Source organism: Pseudochaenichthys georgianus, chromosome 19, assembly GCF_902827115.2.
Source record: "Pseudochaenichthys georgianus chromosome 19, fPseGeo1.2, whole genome shotgun sequence".
NCBI lineage: Eukaryota > Metazoa > Chordata > Actinopteri > Perciformes > Channichthyidae > Pseudochaenichthys > Pseudochaenichthys georgianus.
In genome coordinates this window covers 20,060,577-20,087,692 of record NC_047521.1, presented here as the reverse complement: position 1 = coordinate 20,087,692, position 27,116 = coordinate 20,060,577, and the positions used below count along the sequence as shown (strand labels likewise).

The following is a 27,116-nucleotide window of genomic DNA, read 5'->3' as shown; positions in this document are numbered from 1 at the left end:
CAACTAATAGTGTTTAAAACATTGTACCACTGGACTGTAGCCTACCAATATTTTGAAAGTAATAATAATAAAGTAATTAGTATTAGTAATAATTAGTAAGCAAACATTAAAACAGTAGTATATACAAATCTTAGACTGTATGAAATGCGTTTGAAAATGGCCCAGACTCCAGACAACTCTGAAGGCGACATGATTTTTATTTTCAAAAACCTAAAAAACTAAATAAAAACAACCTTGCAAACAATGGCCCTTTAAATACGTCGTCGTCGTCGTCTAGGCTTCAACCATTGACGAAGTTCTAAGAAGTAATCCATCTGTAATCCAACATACTAAATAAATGTAAAGTTGTTTTTTAACACGTATTTAAAAGGCGAAAATCGGTTAATATGAGATATGAATTGGGGGCGGTGACAGAAATTAACATTGTCCGATGTTTGACGGATTGATGGGGGATTGTCCAATAGAATTGAAGCCGAGGGCTCCATCAACCAATGGAAAGTAAGATTCTGAGTCGGACCCCGCCCCTCATATAATTAAATCCACACCAGCGTGGTGGTGGAGGTGTTTTGGAGTAAAGACAAGAACGCGGAGGGGAAAACTACTGTGGCCACCTCGCAACTTTTCGGGCCACAAAAACCCTCAACAGCCCGAAAAAACATAATGAAATATACTTCCAGGTTTGGTCAGGAGACGTAGAGGTTGACCCTAAAGTTACTTTTTGAAACTGGAGCTGCTTCCTTGTTCGACAACGGGGTGAAATATCTCAACATCCTCACAAAGAAACTTTGCTTGCTAGGCTGCTAACTCGCACACAAGCCAGAAAAAAAGCATGATCACCGCCGAGGATCACTTTATCTCAGGCTGTTAGTAACATCTCATCTGTCGAGTTAAGTGCAGCTGGTGGATGTGTCAACCTGGAAATTATATTTAAATGACTTAAGGCCGACTTTTGTAACGGTTTTTTAGTTCTGGTCATCATCACCAGTGGAGGAAGGGTTGCAGCTGGTGATTTAGCCACCAGTGTTTCCACAGAGCGCCCCCAATCTCCACCTGATATCCACTGCTTTTTTCAGCCACATAGTCCCTGATTTGTTTCTGGAACGATGTTTGGTCCATGTGGAGTGGGACAGATCCGGGGGGTTACTCTGGGTCCACAGCCCCTCAAGGCTACTATTCCCTATCAGCTGTCCAGCAAGCCGAGATCACACCGGAGAGATGGAAAGACAGGTATGAGCTCCACACCTGTCGCACTTTGTGGATTAAAAACTGATCCTGTGTCGATTAGTATACTCTTAATCGGACTTTAAAAAAATGCCTACATTGTGTAATGCAATTTAATAAACACTTGGCTTTACACAAGCTAACATAACTTCTAATTAGTTATCATTTGACATACATGATCGAGTAAAGACCCTGTGATTGAGGAACTCTGTGAACTAGTAATAATCAATTATTTCAACAAGGAAGTTTTCATCTACTTATTCATTGTTACATGGCTGTATTGTATTGATTTATATGCAAGTCAAACAGTGAGTATTAAGAAACTAAGATACAACCCTATGGTTATGATCTGCCATGAATTCTTGTTTTTGTTGTCCATTTATCTGGTAGATACCTTGTTGTAAACATTGAATTCTCATAGTTTGAAATACAAAACAGAAGTTCCCTGATAGTCATATATTTTTTTTCACTAAAGTCAGATAAATGATACAGGAAATCTTAAAGTTTGAGGCTAGAACAAGCAAATGTTTGCTAGTTTTCCTAAAAATAAATTACTTACTTATTATGATTAACAAGTTATAAACAACTGTGCCATTAATGTCAAATCTTCTACTCAATTAAACATTATTCAACTTTATCATTTCAGCCCCAGGTGTTGTTAATGGTGACCTAAAGTGTGCCAACTTTAACCGAATTATACCTTTTTGGACACATTTAATATTTTTGATATAGGTGTTGTTTAATAGAAGTAATATTTGTATCTGACACAAAAGTAAAAACCACCGTTATAAAGCTTAGTATTGGAGAACAATGCTAAACGGTATTCAGCTTTCAACAGTCTGATGCAAACTCAAGCTACAGCAGAGTAATCTGTTGCTGCATGTCAAGTAAATGTTTTCTCTTCCCAACAGCTGGAAAGCCCAAATCGCACCAGCTGAGCTCTGGCATGAGGCGGACGATGTCTCTGGACGCCATCATCGGGCCGTACCTACAGGGACACTGGCCCAAAGAACCAGAGGGGTCGAGCAGCCCGTCTCGCAAGGACAAGTCCACCCAGGTCTGCTCCTGCTGAAGAAAGTGCTGAAATGAGTGGAATGCATGACTTTACCACAGCTGTTTCCACAGTAATAGTTTTGTTTTGAAGGTCGTTAACAACTTTTTAGTGGGTTGAATCATGTTAAACGTTAGGTTGCAGATTTTAGAGGAGAAACCAGTTGCTAGGAGATAGAAAGAAGGAGGGTCCAGTGCTCGCGTAGCTATTGCAGAGCAAAAACCACAGCCATGAGAACTGTCCCTGAAGTCAGCTGATGAGGCCGTTTTGGCTGCACCCATCCTCTGTGCTGCTCTGTGTGCAGGCACTCGCCACGGCTGTTCTGTTGCCCACATCCTCCTTCCCCCCCCCCCCTCTTTGTTTTTCAGTTTCTCCATGCTCTTTCGCTTTGTCACAAGTGTGAATAAAGTCTGTGGGTGTGGATGATGTGATGTGGCTGCAGATCAGCCTTTGAGCATGAAGTGTGCAACTTTTGTCAAAAGATGTGTGAAGTCCTGAAATGTTGTGTGACTTAATAGTTATGATTTCCAGTCTGTGTGATGTTGTTATATGATCAGCAGCTTAGGCTAAAACTATGATGTGTATAAGCTGATTTTTCAGACACATGTGATCTTATTTGTTATTATTTATAGTTGTCTTTTTCACTCCCTAGACCCCAGACTCATGGTCTGATAAATCCCAGAGCAGAAGAAGCAGCAGCAGCAGCAGCAGCAGCAGCAGCCACAAACGATCGGCATCGTGGGGCAGCGCTGAGCATCTGCGAGAGGTGAATCTCGACTTTACTGCATTACGCAACGTATGTTTGTATCAACCAGCTGAATGTCGAAGAGAGCAAGCTCTGGGGGGGGGGAAAGGCCTGACTCAATTACTTTGACAACATTGAGCAACAGGAGACCAAAGGATCTCATCTGCAAAGAGACTTCCCTTTTTTTGAGCTTCACTCCTCATCATATATTTGATCTAAGCCACCACATAATCAGATTATAGCCGCTAACATGCTTCTGAAGGGGACCCTTGTTATGAAATTTGTAATTGAGTGTTTGTGTGTGTACAAGCTGATTGACTGACAATAACCTGTGTTCGTTGCAGATCTCTAAACTAAAACAACAGCTGCAGCAGCGCAGCAAACCTGCCGTCTCTGGGGGGCACGACAAAGACCGCCAGTGTGGATACCGTCAGGGGAGCTGTAGCTTAGGAACTACTCGGGTACCTTGGCATCATCCCCACACACAAACACACCGCACCAATTACTCTGTGCTTGCGGGTGCTCACAGATATTCCTTCATCAGTGCAGCATCACTGGTTTACCTTCATCAACGTGACCTTGATATGCAGTTCATCGCAGGAAGTGAATTAAATAAAACACTGAAGCAACAGGAAGACTACTAAATCACACTGCTTCTGCTTTCAGAATGAAATGTGTAGTTCTGCTTTTCAGCACAGCTGGTCTGCTCAGTTCTGTGGCGCCTCAGTCCACCGGGCCGAGGCGGTTTCACACCAAACTGTGGTGACGTTACAAACCAATGAGAACAGCTAGAAGCCTCATTAATACCTTAAGTGTTAAAAGAGTTTTTGAAAAGGACCTCCACCCCCTTATGTCCCTTAACACATGTTGCTTTCATATTTAACTTAAGTTGAATTGGCTTTTCTGAAACAAAGATTTGCATAGTCGATTAACCGATTATTTTCTAGATTAGTCAGGAATAGTTTCAAATAAATTCCTTCCTAGTTCCTCAGAGTCCATAATGATGGTTAATGGGTTAATTTTATATATTGCTTTCACACATACACGAAATATGTAATGACTTTTTTAATAACTAGTTTGGTCAGTCCAAGACATTTATTTAAATATGATGTAAAGAGGACATTTCAATATTTGGGAGTGTGAAAATAGCGTCTTTAATTTTTGCAGGAAACGATCCTAATCGCCAGGTCGAGTTATCGCTGCCTCTATTGCTGCATAAGAGTTTTTCAGAATTTGTAACGATGATAAACTCTATTTATGCGACATCTTTGTGTAGCTCAAAGTGCTTAACAATTAGAGCAAACATGTGACACTGACTTGTTAGCTGTATAAAAACACACGAGGTGTTCGATCCGTCAAAGCCCTCAAAAGTAATGAAGCCATTTGCTTTGTTTGTGTCCTCAGACTCAGCCCATCCCCATCCCCCTGGCCCCCCTGTGTACTCTGGTCCCCCGGCTGCGCTGCAGTGTGGAGGGACTCAACCAGGAGCTGGAGGGCATGTTCATCTGCCAGCCAGCGCACCCTCAGCACAGGGTAACTGCCCCCTACCCTCCCTCAGCACACAAGATTCCTGCAAGATAGCATGTAATATAATGGAGGCTGACGTTATTGACATTGCTCATATTCTCAGCTCCTGGAGGTTCCAGACGGCCACCGGGCTCCGGTTCCTTCGCAGAGCCGCAGCAGTGGATCTCAGAGTGACCCCGCCACTACACCCTTGTCCTCCTCACCCTTGTCCTCCTCACCCAGTTCCTCTCCCACACACTTCTCCAATTCCCCACCAGACCCTGAAGATGCACCTCTGGATGTGCAACAAGGTTAGCCTCTTAGTGGTAGTTCACTGAAGCTGGAGGTCTGAGTTAATCCTATGCCTTCAATCATCTACCTGGACGTTTCTGCTTTACATAGCTTTTAATACATTGGATTAAATGACCAGAAAGGGAAAGTAACTGCTGTGCCACTTGCACTTCTCTCAAAACATGGCCTCGATTTGGCAAACCACTCGGACAGAACCTACAATGAGAGAACCACCGTGCAGTCTCACAGGCATCAGCTAAACCTGTTCCCCCAGCAGACACTTGACTAGTAATGTCTGTGCACACTCCATTGTAGCCTCTTTCCAGATTGACACCGTGGAATACATTTAAAAAAACAAGACATTTTAAACATGTTGGTGGGGCAAAGCATTTAACCGCTTTTAACACGGTTCATGTTGATGGTTCAGACCGTTTTACTGTAAGGATTCAACCTGCATTTATCTTGGTAAACACTGACTGCAGCTACACCTCCTTACCAACCAACGGGTTGTTTTGGTGGTTTAGTCGGTGACCGATCTGAAACTACTTTGTATCTGCATACGTACACTATTGTATTAGAGTTGAACCATTTAAGTAGTACATGGTTGAATTTGAAAAAGGTTGACTAATCAATTTTGTTTAATAATTAACTGAAGTGATGTTATGTCTAAGCCACAGATTCACTTTTATAGCCCAGAACATGTTTTTCGGCTTGTCTGCCCCATTAAATCCCAGGAACAAACTGTTTATGAAAGTTTAATGAATCATTGATATATTGTGGTTTTGTTCTGCCGTCTTCAGGTCTGACAGACGGAGCAGAGATGTGCCTCCTGTCTCCGTTTTCCTCCCAGAACGAGGCCGACCTCTCGTCCTCCCCGGGGCCCAACAAGAGCTGCTGCTTCCAGAGGGAGCCGCCAGAGGGCTGCGAGAGGGTCAAAGTCTGGGAGGAAAGCAGGTATGTGCGTTCCCCATCTCCACAAAATGGAGACATGGCGCCTACATTACCCACAATGCAAGTTGAAAGCCAACCGTTGGAGATTTGGGTGTGTTCTGTTAGTGGGCGGCATTGAGCTACAGAGGTCTCTGCTCCAGAGCCCCGGTTGTTTCTGTTTTCAATTCAAACTTGTATTCTTCACTCACACTCAAGGCAATTCATCACAGCTCCCTCTGGAGCCACACACACACGTTATACAAGCTCTCTACATGCCTTTCAACAGACTGTTGCTTAAACTGGGCAGATTTCCTATTTTAGATGTTTTTCCTTAACCTCTACCCAGAGAGGTAGCTAATAAAGGGCTTTTTTTGCAATAAACTATTTAATTAATTCCAAATATTAAACATAAATTCAAACTGCGTGGAAGCTTTCTGGTGTTTATACATTAGCCTTTTTTTTTTTTCGTGACCACACGTATATTTAGAACTAAATCAAAGGAACAATGTCTTCAAACTAAAACAACAACTGTACCATTAATGACAACAATACTTCCTGTTTTTAAGTCTTGTTCTTACTCAACCTGTATATTGCGATGTGAAATTAGCTGCAGTGTAAAACTTCTGCTCAAGCCAAAGTCCTGCATTTATATCCATAATATGTACACTTGAAGTACTTATTATGCAGAATAGTCCATTTCAGAATGTGCTATGCTATAATTATCATTGCAATAATGTTTACTGCCCTAATGTTGCATCTTGTAATGATGGAGCTCATGTTTATATACTCAGGGTGTCCGCTGGGTCTTAAAAAGTATTAAGAGGCATTTTCCAAGGTATTACATTTTGTAGCTTGTTTTCAATAAGTATATAAATTGTCCAAAGAGGTTTTATTCTACAGTCTGCCTGAATGTAATCATTGCGTAGGTGTTCAGTGTGATTCTGTGTAGTTTATTGATGGCATCCCGTTGGATGTGACGTCATCTGAACAGGACATCGCACGCTTACTGCTTGATAGCGCGAAGGCCCGTTTACGCCGGTTGTTAAACAACATCGTTATGGAGAAATACAAGTTTGCGTCCAAATGGTTGGAAGATAAGGAGGAAGGACAATCAATACTGTGTATAGTCAATGTGAGGTGAAGTGTGTCGCCAAGGTAACCGGTTAAAACTCCAAGTGGCGATGAGGTCTTAAAATGTATGGAAAGGGTCTTAAAGAAGGCCTTAAAAGGTCTTACATTTGACTTCAGGATTCCTGCATATACCCTGTTACTTTATATACAACTGGGAAGATGGACCTATTTTTCCTACACATCAGAATTTATTTATTCATTTATGATTTATTTAATCTACAAAGCTGTCAGATAAAATGCTACAGTTCTCGCTGCTGTTATAAATATGTGTCTTTCCCTTTTGTGAGTCTGTAACTTGTAATGTGTTGAAGTCTTTGGTAAACCCTTAAATCCTGAGGAGAGACTACTTTTTTAGTTAATTTGTAAGGGACCAGAATACTAACCATATCATTGATGGTTAAAATAACTGTCTAACCAAATAAAGGTGTTGTTTTTGGGTGGTGGCGGCTTAGTCCGTAGGGACTTGGCTACATAATGGCTGCTCTTAACACTAGGAGAGGACTAGTGTTGTCAGGATACCAACATTTTGGTTTCGATACCAAGTCAAGAATTGCGATTCCGATTTATTTTTCGATACTTTTCTTAAAAAAAGGGAAACGGTCTTAAATGTAATTATTGTGCTTTATTTCACACAAGAACCATAACACACACTTTTAAACAATGAGAACAATAAATAAAATAAATGACAAGAATTCGTATTAAATAAAATGAATACATTTCTTACAGACGGGCCTCGTGGTGTCCGTAGGCTTGCCCTCACTGTCAGAGATATAGCTCAAATACTTCCAAATTTCGCTTCTGGCGTCTTTTTTGCCAACAAGCCGAGGCTCAGCGGCAGTTGCACTCCCGCTTGCAGCCATGCTTCTCCTTTTCTCACATGCTCTGGCAGCTAGCGCGTACACGAGAGAGGGGAAGCACTTGGAGCGTGCTTGAGAGGGAGGGACTGCAGGCGCGGAGCAGAGCGCTGAACACACGGCTCTTATTAAAACAGCGCTTTCTCACCGGAGTACTTTTCCCCGTCATTCTTAAAGTACCGATACTAATGAAACGGAGGAATCGTAACGTTTTTAACGGCAGGGTATCGCGGTACCTTTCAAGTATCGGTACACCGTGCAACACTAGAGAGGACGCCCACCCTGGACTAACCGATGTCCTTGGTGACCAACACAGGGGGGCAAAGTGACTCTCATAAACCTGTCGTGAAGGAACACCGCCCTCTCAACTTGGTTGGAACAATGCTGTTTGAAACTAAATATTTGTAAAACAGTATGCATCTTCTTCACCAAAACAAAGTCCTCTTGTGTTGCGTCAGATGTTTTTGTGTCAGGGGAGAGGCTGCAGGTGGTGTCACAATACAAATACCTTGGAGTCGTGACTGATTCAACACTCAATTTCAAGGCTCAGGTTAAAAAAATATGTAATAGCGTCAAATTCAGTCTGTCGAATTTTAGGTTCACCAGAGATTACATGTCAATTGAGGCATCTCTGATGTACTGTGTGGTTCTCTCACACATCACCTACTGTTTAACTACCTGGTCACATGCCAGTACAACAACATTAAAACCACTGGAGTCATTGTACAAACAAACACTCAAAATACTGGACAACAAATCTGTTTTTTCGCATCACTGCCCAATACTCCAAAGATACAACTTGCTAAGCTGGGAAAACCTCATTAAACATCCAAATGCTTGCCTTTTTTACAAGATTGTCAACGGCCTTACCTCACCTCCTCTTAGACAGTTTATTAACATACGCACAACTGCAACTCGGGTAACAAGAGGTGCAGCGAGAGGAGATTGCATTATTCCACTCAGAAAAAGTTATTTCAGTCAGTCTTCATTTTCTGTTGAAGCTGCTCAGCGATGGAACTCGATCCCACCTCCAATCAGAGACCAGACCACATTCACTTTCAATCCCAACTCAAAACCTGGTTAGTGAGGAATCAGCTCTGCCAACACTGACCCAATCTTCTGCTCCTTACAACCCACGGCCTGTGTTTTAACATGTTCTTTTGTTTTGTTTTAATGTTCTATATTTTAAATTGTTTTATTTAAGTATCCCAGTAATGACTGTTGCTTGTTTTAAATGTATTGTATTTACTTGTTTAAAATGAAATGTGTTTTAGGTTGACTTTTAAAATCTGTCCAGGGACTACAGATGAAAAATAGCCTCTTGGCTAACTCTGGCACGTTTACAGAAATGTTCATTAATGTGCACTGTCCCTGTTAAATAAATGAATGAATAAATAAATCTGCGGATCCTGTCGGGAGAAACAAACGCAATGCGGGGTCAGGGGCTCAGTCTGTCCTAACTAGACTTGTCCTGAGAACCTTAGGGTCTCCGGTTCTCGTCTATATGTACACTGGCACCTCTTAAAATGCACGTGTGCACCGATACACCTGTCCATTTGTACTGTGTGTGTGTGTAAAACAGAGTGAAGCCTACATATTCCTCCGGGTTATCAATAAAGGTTTATCTTCCTATCTTCAATTTCCTAAAGCCCCTCCTCTTGTCTTGTAGCTCTCCACGCCAACCCATGCCCGCCCTCCTCTCCTCCTGCCCGGACCCCAACAAGGTGAACTTCACCCCCTATGGGGGCTCCGCCTTCTGCCCTGTCAGCCTCCTGAGGCCGCTGCTCCCCTCCATGGACATGTTGTTCCGCAGCCTGGCTGTCTCCCCTGCAGGCTCCTGCTCCAGCCAGGGGATGGGTCAGGCTCTCCCAGACCCCCCCAGCACCTCCCCCGCTGTGGTGGGAGAGAGCTCTGGGGAGGGTCTCGCCTTCTGAGCAGCTGCAGATCTTTTTCTGTGGAAATTATAATGCGTAATGCAAATATTTGCTTTTTTAGGAAAGGACCATTCCATATCTATACAGGTTTAAAATAATCTTATGTTGAGAAACAAATTATAATATTGAAACAAATATATTCTATGCAATCCAATGGATTTGCTTTATGAGCTACTTGTTCTTTTTGGTGTCCGGGCATTGTGATATTTCTAAATTAAGGCATTTCTGTCACTCCAAAGATGTATTTTTGGCCAAACACACAAGTGTGAGAGACAGGGCAGACCTCTGTTGGATGACTGGCCCCCTAACTTCACATGTTTTTATGTTTCCCCAAAGAAAGCCATGACACAAACTTATATTATTATACTGGTTTTTAAACTGCAGTGCGTCATCTTTCCAGTCGAGTCAGAAACACCCTGTGCGGATAAGATTGCTTGTTTTTAAGTATTCAAAGATATTTATCTAGAATTCTTCTTACCTAACGTTACGTTGCACCTGTTGCTGGTGTACAAAGCACGACAAATCAGTTGGGTACTTTTTTTATTTTCCTAAAAAGAAAAAAAAAAATGTAGATTATTGTAGACTGAAGGGAATTTTCCAGTTGTTGGACTTTGGTAGATTCAATACCTAAATGCTTCAGCTCATGCATTCCTGCTTTAAAAGATGTTTATTTTTGTTGTCATATTGTTTACGTGCAGAGAACAGCACAAGTTAATGGATGAAAAACCCTGTTATTCCTTGATGTTATAGATGTGTGCTGTTTATAGATATAAGGTTTCGCAGCCTAGTTGACTACCTAACCAGTTTTAGTGGTGTAGATTTGTCATCTGTAATTCTCTGAAGACGTTCTTCTGCCAATCTGACAAGTTGATGTTCAAATAGTTTTATTTCTGGTAGACATGTTTGCACAAATGAAATGCTACTTTTGAGTCGCAATTCTTATTTTTATATTCACTTTTGTACTTTAAGAGTAGTAATGTGTATTTTCTACATCCTTTTCCAATTACCTGCAGCATAAGCTAAAAAAAAAAACCTCTTACTTTTAGTTTTGTTCTGTCAGTATAATTGAGGCATGGTATACTGTATCGGGTGGATTTTTATGCACTTCAGCAGAGGGTTTTTATGTGGAGACGTTTGTTCCATACCTTAATCCTGACCGGAGTTTTGTTTGTGTGTGTGCACGTGGATTGAAAGTTAATAGTCGGATTGTTTGACTTCTAGTTTTAGTGTCCAGGTGAAATGCTGTTGGATTGAAACATTGTATGTTCCAAATAAGCCTCAATTTCAATGTTTTATGAAGCGGTGTGGATGCTGGGGACGTTCTGTTATCTCAGGTTCTGTGTTCTGTCCACATAAATATATAATTGATAACGTGTTGTCTTTGCGATTTATTTAACTGGTCTGAAGTCCTAACTCTTAATGCTGTGGTTCACCATGTCTGCAGGGAGGTGTTGCAGCTGCAGTCTGAACTAGCTTTGATTTGGGTCTACTGTAAACTACACATTTATCATTTAAATTATTCTCCTGTAGGGTCAATTTTCCAATACTGAAAGATCGGCTAGATGTTAAAGGTTTATAAAAAGAAAACTGAATTATTTTGGTCCCTCAAAATGTACATTTTAAAGTTTACAATTGTTTAAAGAACATAGCTAAACTTAAGTGCTGGGAAGTAACTAAGTACTTTTACTGTACTGTGTAAGTACTGTACTTATCAATTTTGAGATACTTGTACTTGAGTATTTCCATTTTATGCTACTTTGTACCCCTACTTCTACTTCTATTACAATTCAGTGGTAAATGGTGTACTTTTACTCCTACATTTATTTAATACTTTTAATTACTTTGCCGATTTGGATTAATTATGTGACATATAATCAACACTTTAGTTTTATAAGACTTAAGTTACACCTGCAGCAAAATGCAGCTGCACCTTACCAGCCTTCATAACACTTTATTGCATCAATGATTAAAATAACAACATATCATTATTCTGAAATGGGCCTACTTTTGCTTTTGGTATATTAAATATATATATATAAAGTTATATTTTGATGCTAGTACTTTTACTTGAGTTACTAAAGGCAGGACTTGTACAGAGTATTCCTACACTCTGGTACTTCTCACACCTCTGGTAAACCTCCTACTGATGAAGATCATATGCTATGATTGAAAGCTACAAAAAAAGCAACACAATTGTGTGGCGACGGTGGCAAAACTCTATCTTAAAATGTAAAGAATCAGAATGTGTGAGGTAGGTTTATACTCTTATAATGAAGTAATTGGTCCCTTACAGCATGTCAAAAAGGCAGACTATGAGAGATTATGTTTTTTCTTTTTTCCTGTTTCTGGTGTGTAGGTTAAAGTTATATAAGGACAGGGGAGTTTTCTTTAAGAGCTGCAGTTGCTGTACCACACTTGATCCACATTGCGGAAGGGTACCTTATACAGCTGTTAGCGGTGCATTGTGGGACTGTCTGACTGTGGAGGAGCTGCTCTGCTGTAGCGCGCGTTTCTCTTCATAGATATTCACTTCAGACTGCCAGAGGATTCACCGGCATGTTGTGGGTCATCGCCAAACAGCTCAAGAGCCACCCTGCTGTGAGTCCTTAACATGTTTATTTTATTATTATTTATTTATGTATTACATGATGAGATCGATAACGCAAGATCGAGCCGGTGACATTGAACGGGGTGTTGAGGACGAGATGATCGCGCATGCTTCCCAACAACCGCACCTAATTAAGCCAACATTTTTATTTTTAAGTTATTGATATATTACCTGAGTTTTACAACATTTAGGGTTTTTATGATATGACTGCATGAATGTAGAATCTATCGTCGCAGATTTGAGGAGGAAATGGACGATAAAGGCAATACAACGCCAATAAAATAACTTTGTAATCGATATTTTCCCCCGATCATGATTTTTATTTGTATTAATAATATTGATCTTAATTTCTCAATCTCATCACAACATTCCGTTTATTGGGATATCCTCCTTTTAAAGGCGTTGTACATGTTTAGAGCTGGAAATAAATCCCCATTAAAACAGGAGCTATCGTTTTAATTGTTAAAAGTACCAAATCTCTTTTCCCTATATGGTATCGGTGTGGGTCGATGTACGCATGTGCACAGCCATGTATGCAGTTCTGTACGGCACGTAGCCTAGTGCAGTGTGACCCCCTGGCCTGATGCCAGTGCAATGCATGTCTGATTATCCAAGGGCACCCGGTTCGCTTTACGGCAGAGTCCATATTAATAATCCACAGGGTGCCACCGTGTTTGTCCTTTAAACAGTGTCAGATTTCCACTTCACTGTGTAAATGCTCTTTTATTGTCACTGAGGAGGCAAGGATGGAGGGGATTAAACATAGGCCTATATAGAAAGTGAAATCGTATGTAAGTGGTTAGTGACATGCAATGCAAACAACCATGAGATTATTCTATATACTGTATTTATAAACTGTATTCTCACTTTTTATCTTTCCTTATGAAACCGAATACGAGTAGATGATTAACAGAATATCGTTATTTCTTGTGAGTTATAAATAGTATGTGTGTGATTACATTTTCTTGTCCTTGCCCCACAGCTCATCCCCCTCTTCGTCTTCATCGGTGGCGGGGCGGCCATGAGCATTGCGTACCTGAGTCGGCTGGCTCTGAGAAACCCTGATGTCTCGTAAGTCTCTATCACGTCTAATAAATGACACAACTACAGACATAGTGTTTTCTTAAGGACTTAGTTAGCTCTTTTATGTGTGTGTTTTCAATAAAATCTCTGATGTCATGTTAAAGAGTTTTGAAACTGTTTTGTTCTCAGATGGGATCGCAAGAACAACCCCGAGCCCTGGAACAACATGAAGCCTGATCAGCAGTACAAAGTATACACCTTTATTTACATTTTGCATAAATTACTAAGGGCTGCTTGGTTTAATCCATAGTCCATATCGTTTCTGTCATCTTGCCTCCAAGTCCATATTGCCGCCCTCACACATTTGTTTTGTGTTGCAGCTCTTCACAGTTAACATGGACTACTCCAAGCTGAAGAAGGAAGGGCCTGATTTCTAAATCTTCACTTCCCTCTCTGACACTATCGTCAGTGTTAAAAGCTGTTGCACTTTTTGCCAAATCCAAAAACAAACCCATGACACAGAACGAAGGTTGAATCATTTGAACTCATTCAGTCATTTTCAGTGTGAAGGGGGAAAGGGATCATACTCTTATCAATTACTATATGAATAAAACAGGCAACCACCTGTTATACTAATTGATGAATTTATTTTTGATGTTGTGTTGATAATTAAAACTATTTCAATCTCTCTTGCATGTGTATTTCTTTTAAGTACACAGCTGCTTTGACTATAGTTACATCCTCAGGGTTTCACAAGGAGATGATTATATTTGTATTACTAATTCAGGGGAAATCCAGTCATTTCCTGACATGTATTGTGGTTTTTTAGTCTGCTGAGAATCTATGATGGACAGCAGCGGTTGAAAACTGCAGCTGCTTTGATTTCATGAGGTTACTGTCGTCCATGTCAGTGACACTACAGCAAGTCAGATGTGGAGACCACCACTGAGTCTGTTTTTGATTAACCCTCAGTTTATTTTTTCTTGTTTGCTACATTAGGACATTTTTGCATTTCCCACTCAGATGTATCTTTTTCTACAAATAGCATTGAAGTCATTTTGTTTTCCAAATGTTAAAGGTAGGGTAGGTAATTCACTTCAGAAACACTTTTTGTTATATTCCATGGAATGCTCTTAACATCCCGATAGCAATGAACAAATTAAATGCTTTGACAATAAATATATACAAATATTTCATCTGTGGAAGCCGTGGCGCTGGAAAAAAGAAATCTCAGTTATCTGCCCGGCCCACGGCAGATAACTGGATGGCCTACCTGCCTGTCAGCCTTCCATCTTGTGCCCTAAGGAAGTCTGAAGGAAGGGCAGATTTTTTTCGGTTGTGTACTTTAAAATTCTAGCTTACTAGATTTCTAGGTTTCTCCATTCTTACCTACTTTAACACTCCGATATGACCTGTTAACTGTGGACATACTGACAAAGACCAAAATATAAGCAGACAATCAGACATGCACATTTCTTGTTCACCAATAATCAAATATTAATTACTCTAATTTAAGCAAAGTTACTAACATTTAAGCTTCTAAAAACACAGTGCCACAGTTTTGGCTTTTTTTCATCATTTCCAGTAAGAGCTAGTCATCTTCCTGTTTCTATCACCATTAGCTGTTATTTCTTCTTCCAGCCAGCAGAGTGTGCTGTTACAGTAACACATTGAAATATAGTATTTTTTAGTATTAATTTTATTTAGCAGCAGGAATATAAACAGAACAAGACAAGAAAGTAACATACTAAGATTGAGGACAGAATTAATTAACCCAATGTTTGGAATGATGCCACACCACCATATTGTCGAAATCCACTTTGTCAATCTCCTGTGTGTGTGATACAGACAGGGAGATCGAAATGCTGTTGCTTACAATCTCGAATAAAATGTTAAATATATAACAAATATATGTAGCTGTATATACACCTGTACACCCACATGTATGTATTTATCCAAAAAATCCACAAGAGATCTTATTAAAAAAAACTATGTTTTTCTCACACAACTTTTTCAAATGTTCCCCTTTTCCTATACAAATATTTACATTAGTAATAATGTTTTTTTGGTTTTGAAAATGTAGTTTTCTTATTTATCCACTAGTCAGTGGTAATGCAACGTCTTTATGGCAACCATGTATGCACGAACGATTCACCAGTTGTAAGTGTGACCAAAAGGCTGAGAGCAAAGTGAAGCAAGTCGAAAATGGACATAGTGGGTTTGTTGTTAATGGAGACAGCAGTTTAGAGGCCCTTGTTCTTCCATCAAAGTCCTCCACTGCTCGTGAAACAGTGCAGACAGGCAATGCTACTGATGAGGGACCATCCTCTGGAGACTTTTTCCCCATGTGTCAGATGCCTTTTTCCATTTTGGTGGTACAGACTCAAAGATGGCATGTTGCTGAATGTCTTGACACCTCCAGAGACACATGCAAAGGTACAGATATCCATATATCATATACTTTATCAAATAAAAAACATGACCACCAGCAGCTTCCTCATCAGAAACCATTGATCAAATAACTACGTCCATATCTATTCTTATTTGACACACCTTTCCTCCTGCATTCAGGGGAACACATGTAGTTGTCAATTGTAGGCGGGGGAAACAAATATATATTATTATTCAACTGTTTTTAAATGTAACTATTGCAGGGAATAACCTCAAAACAACTGATAACTGGCAGCCTGGTGCAGTTACATGACTTATTTGAATGCTTACAATGGCAGTAGGTCTGGCAGGCAGGTCGCAGCCACATAAACACATGATAAACTGTGGAGGAACAAAGAAGCTTGGCTGGTATGAGGGCAGCAGGATCTAATAAGCAGGTGTGTGATGCAGGTCAGGTGGAGGGCAAGAAGGGAAAGGCAGAGGAATGAATTAGAAACAGGTGTGTAGATGGAAATGGACAATTAAGGGTCTGTGGTATGAAGTACAGCTGAGGAGTAGAGACAAAGGAACAAACTGGTGACAACTCAGGAGATAGTTTTATTGAGTTTAGATTCACCTAACAAAATGATGTACATTGACAATAAATATTGCACCATATCCATTGAATTTCCCCTACACTTTGGCATATGTGATGTATCTTTGTGTCTCTTTCAGCCACTTTATTTACTGGACATGAGTAAAGTTTCAATTTTGAGAACATTATTTAGTTTCAGATACATCCTGCCTGGTTAATGCACACATTTTGTTCACCCCTAGTTTGTAAAATAGGGCTTTTGTTCAACATGTCAAGCCTCAAGCCCAATTTAAGAAAACCTGGACTACATAGTTTTTCTTAGAAAGCTCCCTTGAGACACAGCTGAATTGATGTGATGAGTAAACTGATATATAAAATCAGACACTTTTTGAGTATAAGTATTGTCAAAATGTTTTATCAGAATTTGCATGTGCTGTTGCTTTTGAATTACCATTTAGTACTCTGTTGATAAGTCTGTCTACATTGTTTTCTTTTCACACAGAATGTCCAGATGGCCTCCAGTGCTGCTCCGCCATTCCTAACCATTATAAGAAATGAAACCACCGTCCTGGCCCAATGTCGAGCAAACGGCGACACAGCCCTCCTCAGTCTGTCCCAACAGCAGGGGGAGGGGCCTCAGCTGTCTCCCAGGGCTGATAAACAATGAGGAGGATGGCTTAGAGACTTCCCAGGATAGTGTTTTCAGTGTTTCTGTGTTATCCACTCACAGTAATCTCCCTAGAACACCTCCATCCAAACGTACAAATGGACTCATGTTGCTGCGCTCACCTGGCCCAGAGGATTGAAAGAAAAAGAAAGGCTGGTCGTCCTCGACTAAAACCAAAAAGTCAATCAGTTCTTTCTTTGGAAAAGGAGTAGAAATGTAAATTATATTGTAGGTAAGATTCAGGAAGCCATTACAGAAATTGAAAGATTGTCTCTCTGACATGGGGGTTTAGATTGTCGGTAGAAAAAACTGAAACTTTATTTTTTACGAGAAAAAGGATAGGTGAGGAGGTTAGGTTAAAACTTCATGGACAAGAACTAAAGAAAGTGAAGACTTTTAAGTTTCTGGGAATATGGCTGGATGAGAGAGTCACATGGAGTATTCATATTGATAAAGTAGTAGATAAATGTAAAAATGTGTTAAATGTTATGAGGTGCTTGGCAGGCACTAACGTCGGGGGCTGATAAAGCTGCTTTGAGGAACGTACAGAGCCTTAATTAGATCAGTCATAGAATATGGACTAGTAGTGTATGGTTCAGCATACTCTTCTCTGCAAAAATTAGATAGAGTCCAGGCACAAGGATATGTTATGGGGCAGTCAGATTTACACCAGTGTCTGCACTTCAGGTAGAGGTCGGAGAAATACCAAAACAGTTAATTGTTCATTACTGGGCAAATCTACAGGGCCATGAAGATACTCACCCTATAGGCTACTAAACAAACTGTAAAAACAAGTTGGGAAAGTAACACAATTAAAAAAGAAAGTTTTTGTGTTTCGGAATTATGTAAGGAATTAAAAGTTAAAGAATGGAATATTAGTCCGACTGTTGATATCAGCGGTTCCACCATGGTTATACCTCAACCTGTAATAGATCTATCCTTATTGAAACGGTTACATTCAAAGAAAAATAAAATCAACGTGCAGGCTTACATGAACACTTCTATGAACAATATGGGCAGTTTATACACATATTTACTGATGGATCCAAAAGTTCAGAACATGGTAAAACTAGTTGTGCATTTTATGTTCCTGAGTTAAAGGTCAAAGTGAAAAAGGGAGCGAGTGATCACATCGCAGTGTACATAGTGAAGATGATGGCTATCTCACCAGCACTTCAGTGGATAGAAGAAGTAGGCTACAGCCAATGCGAGTGGTCATTTGCTCTGACTCCAGCGCAGCTTTGGAGAGTATAAATAACTTATCGTCATTCTGTCGTCAGGATATTCTGCATGAAATTGTGCACATCATGTATAGGTCGGGAATTGTTGTTCAATTTGTGTGGATTCCAGCGCATGTGGGTATTAGAGATAATGAGGTGGTGGATCAACTGGCAAAAAATGGATTGAAAGCAAATAATTGATTTAATAGTAGGCCTACCTATCAGTAGAGCAGAAGTCAAATCATTTACGAACGTTATTATCAAGCAACAATGGCAAAAGTTATGGGACAGTAACACTAAAGGAAGACATTTATACCAGATACAAATGGAAGTAGGAATGGAAAGCACTTGGGGGAGTAATAGAAGAGAACAGAATATTATCAGCAGGATACAATTGGGTCACTCTGGATTAAACTCATCACTCCATCTGATTGGAAAACATCCAACTGGCAACTGTGATGGTTGCCAACAATCAGAGACAATACTATTCTTTAGCTGCGCGGAATATACCAGAAAAAGACTCATTCTGAAAACTGCAATGGAACAACATAACACTAAGGACATGGATTTCAAGTCAATATTCGCAAGTAACTCAAGAAATGAAGTTAACAAACTCATCTTCAAGTTTCTCAAAAACACTGGTCTGAAGCTTTATATATCGGAAGACAAAGATTTAACATGAAGATTCAATAAATGAACAGTAGGTGGCGATAATGCTCCAAGTGGTTGCGACTCGCCATTAAAGCAAAGAAGAAGAAGAAGAACTACGCTTTAGATGTAAAAGAAGAAGAAACTCGTAATCTCGCGATATTTCACTTACAAATAACGCGGGACAGTTTGAGGAGTAAATCCGTTGAAACCACAACCATCGCTGTAAGAAACAACATTAGACAGTCAACACATGTTTAATTAGACAAGCTGTGTGTTAATTGAGGCGGTATTTAGCTCAACGCCGTTTGTTAGACTGGTTTTGTGTATATAGAGCCGCAGCTTAACAAGGGTTATGTTACTGTTTACTGTGAACAACGTTCGTTAGCTAAACTGAGCTAACCAGCTGACCGTCTGGGAGTAAAACAAAAATAACCGGCTCTGTTTCTAAATGGATCCGACGGAGGACCTTTCTGCCCGGGTCCTGCTGACCCAAATTCTCAGCACCGAGACACCAAGGACCCCCTTCACCCGCAGGTACTTCACCTTAACCCTAACTAAATGTGTCTTGAAATAACTAGCGAAGTCTGTTGTTATTATTGTTACAAGCTTTGAATATGAACGCTAGCTCTGATAAATGCTAACGTTATTCCTCCCATAACTAGAAAATATAAGGTGGTTTTCGTAACACCAGCATGTTAAAACAAGGAAGCCTCAATTATTTAATACCCTGTATGGAAATAATTATAATAACCAACCACAATATTATCCGATATATCCAAAGATGCACATGGTTTCCTCAGTAGATCAGCTTGGATTTACTATTTTATTATCAAAGTTGTGCTTGTTTTCATTTCAAACATGATTTATTTTTATTTACATTATATACAAAGTCTTGTTTTACCTACCCAAGATCTTCCCCCTTTTCGGTTTTTGAAACATATATAAATTATTTAACACCCAAGTATGCTTTTTCTACAATGTCATTCAAATCACCTTCATGATTTCAAGTGTTTATTGTAAAAATAATGTTTCTTTTTTTAATCATACTTAAATTAAGGATTTTAAAACTTTAATAATATTGATCTGTCTTGTCTTAAGTGCCTCTCAACAACTGAGTGCCAGCGCGACCAGGAGGAGCAGCAGTCGACTGAGAAACAAAGATGCTGTTCCCCAAACCCCAAAGGCCATCCTACAGCAGAGCCAGATACACAAACTACGAAAGGTGAGGAAGGCCGGCAGAGCTTGTGCTGATCATGGACATGCTGTGGATTTTCTTAAGGTTGACTTATTGACCTTCTTTCCAGAGTATATCCATGCAATCCCTGAATGCCACGAGAAGGGTCACTCGCTCATTCAGATCGAGTAACATCCCTCCAGTAAACTCAATGCTGTTGGAGGATGGAGAGACACCGAGGCACCTACTCAAGAACATCCTGCAGACAGGTATGTGCATGGCATGGGTTTTATTCACACCTAATGTTGCAGCTGATTGCGGCCCTTTTTTTTAATCGTCTAATCTTTCATGTGATTCAGAGCCTGTGAGTACGCCTATGGTTCATGGGAGGGCCGTATCAGATGGGCGACAGTCATCTTCAGCCGACTCGAGTAAGGGTCGCAGGTGAGTTGTTTGTGTGTGTGTGTGTGTGTGTGTGTGTGTGTGTGTGTGTGTGTGTGTGTGTGGGAAATTGCACATTGCTGACATTTGGGATGACCAGGATGATTATTTCAAATATTTTACTTTTTCAGTCCAAAGCTGATACAAAAAAACATCCACCCTGATCTTCTCTCTCTTCAGCAACATTGACAGTTTGTATGCTACCGGCAGACATTTGTTGTGTTGTGTGTTAACAGGTTAATATTTGCTTCACTTTCAGTATTGAGCTGTCAGGGTTGGATTTGCCTGATTTAACTATTGGTGCAGCGAGTACCCAAAAAAGACTGAACAGGAAGAGACATCTGCACTTTGATGTGTCGGCTTTTGAAAAACGTCTTGACGCCAGGCCAGGTAAGGTTCAAGCAACACCTGAGTAGTGGTGTAAAGTAAGATCCTGAGGGTGTTGTTGAATTGACAGACTTCCAATAGGGTTGGATTGAACTAAGTATACTCCTGCTACAAGAATTAGATGATGATGTAGAAACATATGAACTATGAGAACACTTGTGTATTTTATTAATGTCTGGGTTTTATGATGAATGCTTGTGTTTACAGATCTGAAGGAAAATAAAGAAACAGAACAATCATCTCTTACTTTGTCAAGGTAAATTAAATAACAAACTTCAAAGTTGTGTCGTTTTTTTATGCATATAAAAAGTTACATTGCTTTTTAAAATGTTAATGAGTGAATATATAACTAAGCGGTCTCTCCATTCTGTTTTGCAGTCCCACTCTAAAAACCCCCTTTGTGGAAGTTCAGAGTGAGAGAATGGGCCTGCGGAGAAGAGCTTTACAACGCCGTAGAATCTCAGTGGCAGGATTTGACGCTGCTGTAGATAGACGGTCGATGGAAGGTGATTACAATGAAAAAAACACTCTTTGTAACTACTCAAAAATGTACCTTTTAGATCAATTTGCTAATATATCTGTTAAAAAGAACAAGTTAACTTAAAGGTAGTGTATGTAAGAATGGAGAAACCAGCTCGAGCGTGCTAGAATTAGAAACTATGCAGCCGGAAAAAACCTGCCCCTTCCTTCAGCCTTCCTTACAGAGTCCCTCCTCCAACACACACGAACATGAACATGACCACTGAGGGCACGAGATAAGTTTGTGCACAGATGGAAGGCTGACAGGCAGGTAGGCCATGCAGTTATTTTAGCCGGGCCGGCTCAGATGATTGGGCGTGCTTTTTACAGCGCTACGGCTTCCACAGATGACATTTTTTTTATGTATTTATTGTCAAAGCACTTAATATATTTATTGCTATCGGGATGTTAAGAGCATTCCATGGAATATAACAAAAAGTGTTTCTGAAGTGAATTACCTACCCCACCTTTAATGTTAATGAATTAAATTGCTGACCATTTAGGCTTTAAAATGTCAATAACAATGAAAGAACCCACTAGTTTTACCCAGAGTATATTTTTATTCTAATAGGTCTCAAAATGTGTCATAATTTTTTTTATATTTATTTTTGTTTTATTTATTTTACAGAAAAATTAAATGGACTAATGTTTGAACAGAACACAAGGCCAATTCACGTCTAAATTTGGCTCTCAAGAATATTTCGACCAGGTATACAGTGTGTACATTTAGAGCTAAAGCCCAGTTACATGAGCAAGCAGGAGGAAGGGAGCCGATAGCTGTTTTACGAAGGGAGGCTCAACTAGTGGCGTATCAATAACAATATTGTAGGTTATTTGCAAGTACTGTCGCTAGGGATGCTGCTGATACTTCATTTGTCGTTTTCCCTCTCTTCTTGTCACCCAGGAGAGACGAGCCGGTGGAGTCTCAGTAAGACCACCTCCTCTGAGGGCTTCACTCTTGGCCTCAGCACATTCTGTGACTCTGACATCACGTCCGACATCATCCACTGTGACAAGGCGCTCTGCGCCCAGCCTGGCGCCATGACCGACAACTTATCAATAGCCGCAACTCGGGACAAACCGACGGTGAGGGTGGAGGAGAATCAGATGGAGGTAGAGCAGGATCAGATGGAGGTGGAGCAGGATCAGGTGGAGGAGGATCAGGTGGAGGAGGATCAGGATCAGGTGGAGCAGGATCAGGTGGTAGAGGATCAGGTGGAGGTGGATCAGGATCAGGTGGAGCAGGATCAGGTGGAGGTGGATCAGGTGGAGCAGGATCAGGTGGAGGAGGATCAGGTGGATCAGGTGGAGGTGGATCAGGTGGAGGTGGAGCAGAATCAGGTGGATCAGGTGGAGGAGGATCAATTGGAGGTGGAGCAGGAGCAGGTGGAGCAGGTGGAGGTGGAGCAGAATCAGGTGGAGCAGGATCAGGTGGAGGAGGATCAATTGGAGGTGGAGCAGGATCAGGTGGAGCAGGTGGAGGTGGAGCAGGATCAGGTGGAGGTGGAGCAGGATGAGGTGGAGCAGGATCAGGTGGTGGAGGTGGAGCAGGATCAGGTGGAGGTGGAGCAGTATCAGGTGGAGGTGGAGGAGGATCAGATGGAGGTGGAGCAGGATCAGGTGGAGGAGGATCAGGTGGAGGTGGAGCTGGGGAAAGAAAAGTCAGTGAATGCATTCCCAACTGAGGGGGGGGGCCGAACCTCAAAATGGAAGTTTGACTGCATCTATATCTCAAAGGGAGGAAGAGAAGCACACAGGTGATGATCAAATGAAAGATAATGTAACTGTGGCCGAGGAAGAGGCACGTGTAGCTGAATCCCTGGATACTTTTATGGAGGAAGAGGAGAACAATGTAGAAGCTCCAACAGAGGAGGAAGGTGAAGCTGATTCTCAAAATGAGGAGAATGCTGCAGTCAGGTCTCCATCTGAGGAAGAGGAGGCTGCAGCAGAGTCTCAAACTGAAGAAGAACAAGATGGAGTTGATTCCCAGGTTGAAGAGGATGTTGTACCAGACACTCAAACTGAAGAGGAAGAAGTTGCAGGTGACTCTCAAACTGAAGAACAAGATGGACTTGATTGCGAGCCTGAAGAGGTTGCAGAGGCCATGTCTCAGTCTGAGGAAGAGGAGGTTGCACCAGACGCTCAAGAAGCTGCAGTTGATATTGAACCTGAAGAGGATGCAGCAAAGTCTCCGTCTGAGGAAGAGGAGGAGACTGCAGATGATCAAAGTGAACAAGAGGTTCCTGCAGAGGAAGTGGAGGACGAGTTGGCTGATTCTCAACCTGAAGACAAGCATGATGGGAAGCCTTCGGAGGAAGATGCCGAGCAGCAGCCGTCGGAACAGGAAGAGCAAGACCTGGAGCACACCAGCAGAAGGGCTCCTCGCTCTGAGGGTCCCCTCGTCGTGCCCGTCACTGAGGCAGCTGGAGACTTGGACCACGCCACAGAGGAAGGTGAGGACGTCCACATATTGAATCTCTTTTGACATGCTTTCTACATGAGAAGCAGCAAGTCAGCACATTTAAAACATACTCAAGCAAACCCATCCTGCAAAAGCTGACTGAGCTGCATCCAAACCCCAATAGATTCCTCTTATTATGATTTTTTTATTTCTTTATATCTAATGAATTATTAATACATTTTTCAAATTGTCACATTACTTATCTTTGTCCTTTTTTATGTTTAAAAATCATTAATATATTTTTGCTTTTGTATTTTAAGTATGTCTAAATTGTCAAACATGTGTTGGGACAAATTGGGGAAATAAAAGGGGGAAAAGTTTAAATGAAATACAGCCGTTTTCCTCTCAGGGCTGCATGTCAGAGTATTTTAAAGTTCAATGTTTAACAGCTTTGTTTGCATTCAGGATGGTCTGATGGTAAGTCTAAAGCACCAAGCAGCCTGCACATGGGAAGCCCTGAAACACACGCTTCCTACACGGACGGCGACCCTGGCGCTGATAAAGAAAACTCCTTTCATCTTCCGGAGCTGGCGAATGAAACCAAAGACAGGCTCCTGAATGACAACTCACCTGAAGAAGCTGCTGAGGAAGAAGAGGAGGAGGAGGAGGAGGAAGAGGAGGAGGAGGAGGAGGAGGAGGACAAGGACGAGGAGGAGGACAGTGATGGTTAGTCTTTGTTAGTGTTTCATTTATTGAAAGTCAATTGTGAATAGAGGTAAAATGTGTTTTTTGTTTTCCAAAATCTTCAGCGATCCCAAGCAAGACCCCAGCTTTTGTCAGACAGAAAATGAGCTTTTTTCATCCCAAACCTCAGAATATTCAAGCAAGGTAAGTTGCATTTTATGCTACAATCTAATTTTTAAAAATAAAAACTGGGCTTTTACATCATAGCATATAGAATGTCAGTTGTATAGTTTAAAGTGATTGTATGTTTATCATCTACTATGTTACTGACTTTATATTTATGTATTATGTCAGCAGTAGGACAGGGGAAGCTATTCCTGTTCCTAAACCAAAGCCAGTGAGAAAGAAGAGGAAAGGGCTGGCTAAAAAGCAGACTGACCTTCCTAAGAGCTACCTGATGGACGTGTTCAAACACTTCGCCAAAACAAAAGTCTCTCCCGATGTGTACCCTGTCCTAAAAGATATGTAAGTAATATAACGTTGCCTTTAATTCAATAATATTGCACTGTAATGTGTTTAGGACACCATAGATTTCTACCATTTACAGTACACACTAGCTTCGTTTTATATATATATTATTCATGTTTTTACCAGAATGGATAAATACTTCGACCGACTGGCGGAGGACTTGGAGACATATGCGCTTCATGCAAAGAGAAAAATCATAGAGGTTGAAGATGCTGAACTTCTGTTGAGAAGGTAAGTGTGATTTGTGCTCATCTGTGCAAGGAAAACACTAATGACTTGGGGATCAGTCGTTTTGAAAGATAAAAACTAATATATTTGTGTTATGGTCACCAGCAGGGAATGTTTGCCATGTCTTGTCATTAAATAGTACAGGTATTAGTAACGAAACAGTTCCTCTGCATTTGACCCATCCTAGTGTTAGGAGCAGTGGGCTGCCATTTTGAACGGCGCCCAGGGAGCAGTGTGGGGAACGGTGCCTTGCTCAGGGACACCTCGGTAGCACTTGGTCTTGCCGGGACTTGAACTGGTGACCTTCCAGTTGTCAAGTCCCTATGGACTTTTTTTTGCCTATTTGTTGGCAATTTAAGCACAAATTAAACTCATTATACCCTAATGGTGTGTTTTTGGCAAACATGAACACAGTTATTTAACCCTTGGTTTTTGCAAAAAGCTTTAATAAAAGAGTTACATTCGTAACACAGACCAGAGACATCAGTCCACAAAAGGGTCAATCATCAAATTAAATGCCTTTTCAGATAACAATAATTCATGATGGCCGACAGTCGAAACCAAAACAAAATGGTGACAAGTACACAGCAAAAAGTAATTAATACAATGCTTTCAGAATGATTTTGGACAACTATTATGTAGCAAAAAGAAGAAAAAAAAACACTGGATAATACCGACCTCTAGATGGCAGACTCGGACTCCACGTTTAGTCTGAAGTAGCAGACACGAGACGGCCCCCACAAATAGAATCAAATTCTGTGGGAAACACTGAACAGTACACCTCAACAATTTCTGACACTTTAGTCATTTTACTTACCATTTTTTTGTTTTTCAGGCAGGGACATGTGACTGACACGGTCCCAGTGGAAGTGCTGATTGAAAAATATCTTCGTATGGAACAGCGCAAACTCCTCATCCCCATAGCAACCAGCGGAAATGTTGTTATTCCTAAAAAGCGGTGATGAATGTGTTCTATACTTCTAGATTTTATTTTGTACTTTTACATTTGACTTCACTGCCATTGATTTGGACAATTGAGGTCTCCGTGAAATGTTGAAATGTTAATCAGAGTATTAAAATGTCTGTAAATGTGTAAATATGTGTTGACAAGAATTTGTTATGTGTACTTTTTTCTTTGGAAGCATTGGCTTGTTGAAAAAAAGTTCATTTTCTGTCTTTGTTGACCCTTGTGAATAAATAAATTCAGTGAATCACACGTTTTATCTGTATGAAAACCAGTAATGATGCATGTGGAGCCCATGTGAGGTGTTGTGATAGCATTTAAAATTGTGCATTTACAGAATCATCAGGCTTTGGATAAAAGGGTTTTGTAGTTTGGCTTGTTTGGGAATATATTGGAAAAGAAAGGCACCATTTTCTTTTCAGAGGGATTTCTTATCCCTGGCAGGTCATACTGTCCTGTGCGTTTTCTAGATTGGGAAATTAATTGCAACTAACCCGTATCACGATCGGGGGAACTGGTGCAACTAATTATTTCAAAGCTTGAGGTTGCCTACCAGCTAGATAAATAATAAAACCTCACCCACTCGACACAAGGTTGAAGATGTATTAACGACCTTCAGTGTGATTCCATCTACATCATAATTAAATGAAATCTTTATTAGTCTACACTTGTTAATCTTGGTGTGCTGGGTGTTTGAATTAACATAACATAGCTATAACTAAGTTTTGTTTTATCTCTTACAATCAGGCAAAGAAGAGAAGAAATATGGAGAGAAACCCCCACACACACTTTAGAATCAGTAATACTTTATTTGTCCCACAGGCAGCATGGAAATGTACAGTGCTGGTGAAAGGCAAAATTAAAAGATGCAAAAACACATATATCAAGGTAAAACAATAAGGAACATAATTAATAAAGAAATGAACAAGCCAACTAATAATAACTAGTAAACATAAATATAATGTGTTGTGTTTATTGGTCACAAAGGCAGTC

At 40.6% G+C, this 27,116-nt stretch overlaps 4 protein-coding genes across 5 annotated transcripts; all 4 read left to right on the top strand.

The window, feature by feature from the left end:
- Positions 1 to 554: 554 nt before the first annotated feature.
- LOC117464903 (protein FAM117A-like) lies at positions 555 to 11,034 on the top strand. The gene is made up of 8 exons (XM_034107656.2): positions 555 to 1,227; positions 2,133 to 2,278; positions 2,925 to 3,038; positions 3,362 to 3,478; positions 4,422 to 4,550; positions 4,648 to 4,834; positions 5,615 to 5,768; positions 9,399 to 11,034. The coding sequence occupies exons 1-8, from the start codon at positions 1,104 to 1,106 to the stop codon at positions 9,661 to 9,663; spliced, it is 1,236 nt and encodes a 411-aa protein (XP_033963547.1). The 5' UTR covers positions 555 to 1,103; the 3' UTR covers positions 9,664 to 11,034.
- A 1,075-nt stretch (positions 11,035 to 12,109) lies between these two features.
- Positions 12,110 to 13,983, top strand: ndufa4b (NDUFA4 mitochondrial complex associated b). Its single transcript, XM_034107711.2, has 4 exons — positions 12,110 to 12,261; positions 13,254 to 13,342; positions 13,484 to 13,544; positions 13,675 to 13,983. Exons 1-4 carry the CDS (start codon positions 12,220 to 12,222, stop codon positions 13,729 to 13,731), a joined length of 249 nt encoding a protein of 82 aa, XP_033963602.1. The 5' UTR covers positions 12,110 to 12,219; the 3' UTR covers positions 13,732 to 13,983.
- Positions 13,984 to 18,962: 4,979 nt separating this feature from the next.
- On the top strand, positions 18,963 to 23,079 carry LOC117464592 (myb-like protein X). Its single transcript, XM_071206675.1, has 8 exons — positions 18,963 to 19,331; positions 19,896 to 20,019; positions 20,102 to 20,240; positions 20,331 to 20,415; positions 20,672 to 20,802; positions 21,007 to 21,055; positions 21,178 to 21,305; positions 22,223 to 23,079. Exons 1-8 carry the CDS (start codon positions 19,246 to 19,248, stop codon positions 23,077 to 23,079), a joined length of 1,599 nt encoding a protein of 532 aa, XP_071062776.1. The 5' UTR covers positions 18,963 to 19,245.
- A 7-nt stretch (positions 23,080 to 23,086) lies between these two features.
- On the top strand, positions 23,087 to 26,360 carry LOC139435794 (centromere protein T-like). Of its 2 annotated transcripts, none has more exons than XM_071206678.1 (6): positions 23,087 to 23,771; positions 24,185 to 24,445; positions 24,529 to 24,607; positions 24,761 to 24,928; positions 25,058 to 25,162; positions 25,995 to 26,360. In XM_071206678.1, the coding sequence occupies exons 1-6, from the start codon at positions 23,087 to 23,089 to the stop codon at positions 26,119 to 26,121; spliced, it is 1,425 nt and encodes a 474-aa protein (XP_071062779.1). In that variant the 3' UTR covers positions 26,122 to 26,360. The 2 variants fall into 2 exon arrangements, with proteins under 2 accessions (XP_071062779.1, XP_071062777.1); XM_071206676.1 differs by having other exon boundaries at positions 24,758 to 24,928.
- The last annotated feature ends 756 nt before the right edge of the window (positions 26,361 to 27,116 follow it).